This window comes from Eurypyga helias, unplaced genomic scaffold, assembly GCF_000690775.1.
Source record: "Eurypyga helias isolate BGI_N326 unplaced genomic scaffold, ASM69077v1 scaffold4711, whole genome shotgun sequence".
NCBI lineage: Eukaryota > Metazoa > Chordata > Aves > Eurypygiformes > Eurypygidae > Eurypyga > Eurypyga helias.
In genome coordinates, this window is record NW_010230029.1 from 1 (window position 1) to 6,315 (window position 6,315).

A 6,315-nucleotide genomic window follows, 5' to 3' on the forward strand; every position below is an offset into this window, starting at 1 on the left:
CCACACCCACTGCCTTCCCCTCGTCCGTCCATCCGGTGATGCCATCATAAAAAGCTATCCGAGGGGTCAGGCATGACTTCCCCTTGGTGCATCCAAGACCTTTGCACCTGCTTTGAAGAACCGCAGGGAAGTTACTTTATCCTTCCCAAAGCCCTCCATAAGCATGGATGGAGGTTCCAAACTCCTGGAACATTCATGGTAAGTATCCATTTTTTATCCAAATGGGGAGGGGAAACAGAGACAACCACGTCAGAGCAGATTGTCCTCACAGGCAGGACGACATCCCGCATCTCCAATCCCTTCCTCTGCGGATGAGCCCACCAGGACTTAAGCAGCTGGAGAGTACTTCCAGAAATACTCCCCAAAGTCACGACCCAGGACCGTATGTAAATGAGCTGCAATATCCGCGGGCAAATCATGAGGAAATGGTAAAATTTCTACCTGGCTTATGCTTGATATTCGCCTTAGAGCCGCACTTCGAGGACACTTTGGAAAGGTCAACTTTCTTGTTCTGGATCTGCACCTGAAGAGGCAAAAAGAAACAACTCAACGGAACGTCTCCCGCGAATCCGGAGGCCAACACCCCAGCTCAATCAGGTCACGCTTCATTAACCCACGCCCCTCTTCCACCCTGTTACGTTTGCACGCCGATTTCCCAGCTTTCGCCTTATTTCCAGGCCTGCACCAGCCCAAAGTGGTCAATGTGGGCAGAGATGGAGACCAGCTACAGTTTGGCCAGGAACGGGAGCCTGGAGTTCCTGGCACACCCACGGAAGACAAAAGCACATGGGAAAGGGACCTCAAACCCAAAAGCCAATCCCATTGCCATGTTCCCTAGACCGGCCCCGCAGCTCCAGAGTCACCAGAACACGTCATCTCACGGTCCCCCTCAGCCACTCTCGCCGTAGAATCATAGAATGGTTTGGGTTGGAAGGGACCTTAAAGATCATCCAGTTCCACCCCCCCTGCCATGGGCAGGGACACCTTCCATAGCCCAGGTTGCTCCAAGCCTCATCCAGCTTGGCCTTGAAGACATCCAGGGATGGGGCATCCACAGCTTCTCTGGGCAACCTGTTCCAGTGCCTCACCATCCTCTCTGTGAAGAATTTCTTCCTGATATCTAATCTAAACCTCCCTGATTTCAATTTATACCCGTTACCCCTTGTCCTATCACTACAGGCTCTTGTAAAAAGTCCTCTCCTAGCACCCTTGTAGCCCCCTTCAGATACTGGAAAGCTGCAATGAGGTCTCCTCGGAGCCTCCTCTTCTCCAGGCTGAACAAGCCCAATTCTTGCAGCCTATATTCTACCGTGGCGTCTGTGAAGTGTCTTCTCCGGGGCAGGACAAAGGTGGAGTCACAATGTCACCGGTTTTCTGCCTGTTCGCTCAAAAAATACTTCACCTCCAACACCTGGACCAAGCGCGTTGTACGGAGCCCCATTCCCAAGGCCTTTACAATCCCTCCTGCAGCTCCAGGTGGATGAAAAATTCCTCTGTTCCAGACTTCCCTTCTTGTCTAACCACTTGGGCATCTTCCACTTCACACAGGGGATGCTTTATACGGCAAGGGACTCGTGGTCATCTGGAGTAACCCCCTGCCAGGCTGACATTACCCCTTGGTGGGCTGTTGGGTAGCAATGTTAGGAGAGTCACCTCTCCCAGCGGCGTCAGCAACCAGCAGCCAGCACCTGCGTGCCCAGAAATCCTGCTGTTTCTGGTCTCACAGAGAAAATGAATGTTATTTTCTTTGGAATGTGACAAGAGCTCCTTCACTCCCAAGCTACTGGAAAAGCTTACTGAGAATTACCAGGGTAACCTGCAATACAGGAGGCAGGAACCCTCCTCCCGCTTGGGAAGAGGGATGAGTCAAAGCCCTGACATCTGGTTTGCTCGGAAGGGGAACGGCAGAGCTCGGCCTCCTGCCCCGCTCTCCCACGTTCACGTACCCTGACTCAGTCACACCACACGCTGCGAAGAGGTGGGATCAGGGCTGCGGAACGTGACTGTCTTTGGAGGCTGCCAGTGAAGTTGGTACAGCTTGTGTCACACTTGGAACCGGAATGAACCTGAATTTATGTCACAGAACGCTGTCCAAAATCACCGCGGCTGTCATCCGCCCGGTCACGTACCCGGCTACGACCCCTCACGGATTCAGCCGGGGACGCAAACCATTATGTCCCAGTGGAAGTGCGTTTGTGGTGAGATTTATAGCATGAGCTGGTTCGAGTCTGCAACGGGAGACCCGTGCAAAGGCCTGGGCTTGCATTTACAGAGCCAAACGCTCAGACTCTGGCGCCAGAAACATTAGAGCGTGATGCAGAAGCTCAGATGGGAAGTGCGATCCTCATCCCTCTGAAGATTTTCCATCTCTGACCGGTCCCCAGTCCGTCTACGCGGTCAGAGAAGCAGGTACATTCCAAATCCCCCTGTTAAATCCTCAACAGCATGGACACTACGGCCCTTGGGAAATCGACCTCTTCCCTGGGGCTTTCTTTAAAAGGAGAGGGGAAAATACTGAAGGACAAGGAAAGCTTTTTCACAGGAAATCTAACTACGTGTCTAGGTGTTTTTGGTAAATAGAACGTGAGCAGAAACAGTATCTACTCCTTCTCAGCACGTTTTCCTGGGTACCCTGCACGGGGAGGACATGATCCCTGCGTACGGAAGCAGGACGGGTACGCGGAGCGTTCCGGCTAGGAACCACGTCACTGAGGATGTCCATCACTTTTACCAGAGCAACCCTAAAGCTGAACTGGAATTTGCTACTAACCACAGCTCTCGGCCACAGGATTCCTAAGGGATTCAGCTGAAGCCATAGACCAGAACAAGGGACGTCGCACATATCCCCATGCGCAGTGTGCTTCGGGAATTAAACACCTGGGGGACTGCTATGAACCACAGAATCCCAGGATGGTTTGGGTGGGAAGGGACCTTAAAGCCCACCCAGTCCCACCCCCTGCCATGGGCAGGGACACCTTCCATAGCCCAGGTTGCTCCAAGCCTCATCCAGCCTGGCCTTGGACACTCCCAGGGATGAGAAGCGATCATCGGAACTATCTGAAAAGGAAAACACTTGGGAAGAGGATACTAGTGTTAGTGCCCAAAGGGGAGCGTGGGATATAAAAACGAATAAAAGGGTCTGCTTTTCTAGGATGGCAGGCTGGCTGCTGCGCCTCGTCCACACTCGCTGGTACAGACAGCGCTGGGTTTGGCTGGCAGCGACGGCCTAAAGCTGGTCTGGGGGTATCTGGGACCTGGAAATAATCAGCACTTTCTGTTCTCAAAGCAAAAAGCCGATGTGGTTGAGCAAGGAGGAAAAAGTGCAGTGGTAGGAGGGGAGTGTGGGAGAAGAGAAAAAGAAAGAGGGCACACGTTTGTCTCCTAGAGCGGGGAACACTGCCAGGAGAGCGCCGAGGGAAGGACAACTTCCTTGGTGCTCTCCCTCAACATCGGAAGGATATAGACTGGTTGGAGCGAGTCCAGAGGAGGCCCCGGAGATGCTCCGAGGGCTGGAGCCCCTCTGCCATGGGGACAGGCTGGGAGAGTTGGGGGGTTCAGCCTGGAGAAGGGAAAGCTCCGGGGAGACCGCAGAGCCCCTTCCAGTGCCTGGGGGGCTACAAGGAAGCTGGGGGGACTTTTCCCAAGGGCAGGGAGTGACAGGATAAAGGGTGACAGGTTTAAACGGAAAAAGGGAGATGGAGATGGGACATCAGGAAGGAATTCTTCCCAGGGAGGGTGGGGAGCACTGGGACAGATTGCCCAGAGAAGCTGTGGATGCCCCATCCCTGGGAGTGTCCAAGGCCAGGCTGGATGAGGCTTGGAGCACCCTGGGCTATGGAAGGTGTCCCTGCCCGTGGCAGGGGGTGGGGCTGGGGGGGCTTTAAGGTTCCTCCCAACCCAAACCATTCCAGGATTCTATGATTCTACGACAGGTTGGCGATTCAGCAGAAGAAAGAGCAGTTCGCTGCTGTGGTTGATCAAACACCAAAAGTGACCCCGGACGTAGAGCATGTTTCTGCTGGCCTCAGAAAGACGAAAAGTATGTGAGAGACTCGTGGTCTCGGGCTGCACAAGGTAGGAGTGGGAAAATGGGATTACAGAACAGAGCAGGTGCCCTCGAACACTGCAGCCAGAGCCAGAACCTGCCGGCTACATAAAAATGCTCCTTTCCAAACCAGGGCGACAAAGCCAGATGAAATACGCAGCAGGAACAGAAAAACCACTGTTAAAGGCACCTAATGGTCTCGACACCAGTTTCTCTTCCCACGGCGCAGAGAATTGTCCTGCGTGAGCGTTTCTACGGGACGTGCCGTCCCGGCGGTGGTGGGAACACCCACCTGTGCCCAGGTCATGGCAACACCAAGTAAGAATGGCAACTCCCACCGCGGGGGAGAACCTGCAAAGCGGAAGGCAAGGACGCGCATCCAGAGACTCTCAACGGGAAGTCAAGCTTGGTTTGGCAAACGGAGCATTTGGAGGAAACAAGTGTGTTGAGAACCTACGTTTGCTGGCTTCTTGCAAAGATTTAAGGAAGAATTAGTCACGTGGAGTAAATCCCGGGAGGGGTTTCAGGGCCATGTGGACGAGGCGCTTGGGCGAGTGGGGGGCTGGGCACTGCTGGGGTAACGGTTGGACTGGGTGATCCTGAAGGTCTTTTCCAACCCAAACGATTCGGTGACTATACAGCAACATTAAGCCTGGCCCCAGAAATCAAATATTCGCAGGGAGTTTCACTGAGGCTGGCTCTCAGGCCCAGACAAAGCACCACAAGACCTACATCCCCCCTCAGGAACTTGGCATATTTAAACACGAGTGGAAGAGGCTTCCTTGGGCTTAGGTGTCTTTTGGAGAGGATCCAACCTCTGTACTTCCACAAGCCATCCCTAGCAGCAGCACCTAGAGTGGATGTAGTTGTTAAGGCAGTACACACTTGCCCCCAAGGAAACAAGCCCGCCAAACTACAGTCATGTTTTCAAGGGCTTTAGTCATTTTTTCCAAAATCTAGGTAGTTAACGGCAGTCAAGCTATGGTCATTTTCCCCCAGTCTAGGTAGCTAACCCATTTTACTCTGCCAGACGCTTTCAGGATAGAATATGCCAAGTACACAGTCGGAGATTAGCCTTCTATTTTCATCAGCTCAACCCTGCTGCCAGACACACCAGTAGCCTTTAAATTTAGAAATTAATCACAGCTCAAAGACTAAGCCCCAGAGTCTTTTCCTCCTCTGTTATCAAAGTCTCCCTCCTCCTGAAACAAGAAGTGAAATGAGTCTGACTCAGGCCTGCTTCATTAGTCAGCGAAGGGTAACGGACACCTCTAGGCCACGGTTCATCCGTGAAAGAAATGAGACATCTCAAACAGGTCAGAGGAGTGGCGAGGGGCAGAGGGAATCCACGGTGAGCAAACCCCTGGGATCGCAGACGGGCACATCCTACATTTGGTCCTGGATACCACATCAAGCACGCGAGAAACAGGTCAGGTGTACTTGCAGTACTACGGAGCAAGACACACGCATTCAACCTGGCATCCCACAGGGGAAGAAATTAAAAATTCTCCAGCCTACACTATTTCCAGAAGCCCTGAAACTCTGCCACACCTTCCTGCCTGAAAGACAGCATTCGTAAGACTGACATAAAAACACAGTACAAGAGAAGGAGTTAGTGGAAAGACAGCTTTGCCCAGAGCCCATACTTACATTCCCACCTCCAGGGACATGCTTAATATTGTCCTTGGAACCACACTTGGACTGAACATGGCTGTAGTTCGCTTTTTTGGAGACTATCTGGACCTGGAACGTTACAGAATGGAAAACAACACAAGGGAAGAGGACTGGTTAGAGTTGTCATACGGCAAGCTGGAGTGGATGCTCTAACACGGTGGATACACAAGGAGTTGTGTTAAACTCAATCCAACTTTAGGATTAGGTGTGAAAGCAACTGAGGAGGAGAGTGAGAAAAAAAGTGAACGAAACAAGAGGCTGCACAGACAGTGTTAGTGCGAGGGCGTAAGCGCTACCATGAAGACTGCTGATTCACGGACCCTACGGCTTGGCTGCTCCATAGACCCTACGGGTTGGCTGCTCCATGGACCCTACAGCTTGGCTGCTCCATGGACCCTACAGCTTGGCTGCTCCACGGACCCTACGGCTTGGCTGCTCCATGCACCCTACGGGTTGGCTGCTCCATGGACCCTACAGTTACCCTACGAGTTGGCTGCTCCATGGACCCTATGGGTTGGCTGCTCCATGGACCCTACGGTTACCCTACGAGTTGGCTGCTCCATGGACCCTATGGGTTGGCTGCTCCATGGACCCTA

The 6,315-nt window shown here is 52.9% G+C and overlaps 1 protein-coding gene across 1 annotated transcript in view; it reads right to left on the reverse strand.

Moving 5' to 3' along the window:
- Positions 1 to 441: 441 nt before the first annotated feature.
- LOC104516301 (microtubule-associated protein tau-like) overlaps positions 442 to 6,315 on the reverse strand; it is a gene marked incomplete at both ends in the record, with an annotated part of 10,298 nt that continues 4,424 nt past the window's right edge. The window contains 2 exons of the mRNA XM_010160588.1: positions 442 to 523; positions 5,696 to 5,788. Coding sequence (XP_010158890.1) covers positions 442 to 523; positions 5,696 to 5,788 — 175 coding nt within the window. The remainder of the gene's footprint in view (positions 524 to 5,695; positions 5,789 to 6,315) is intronic.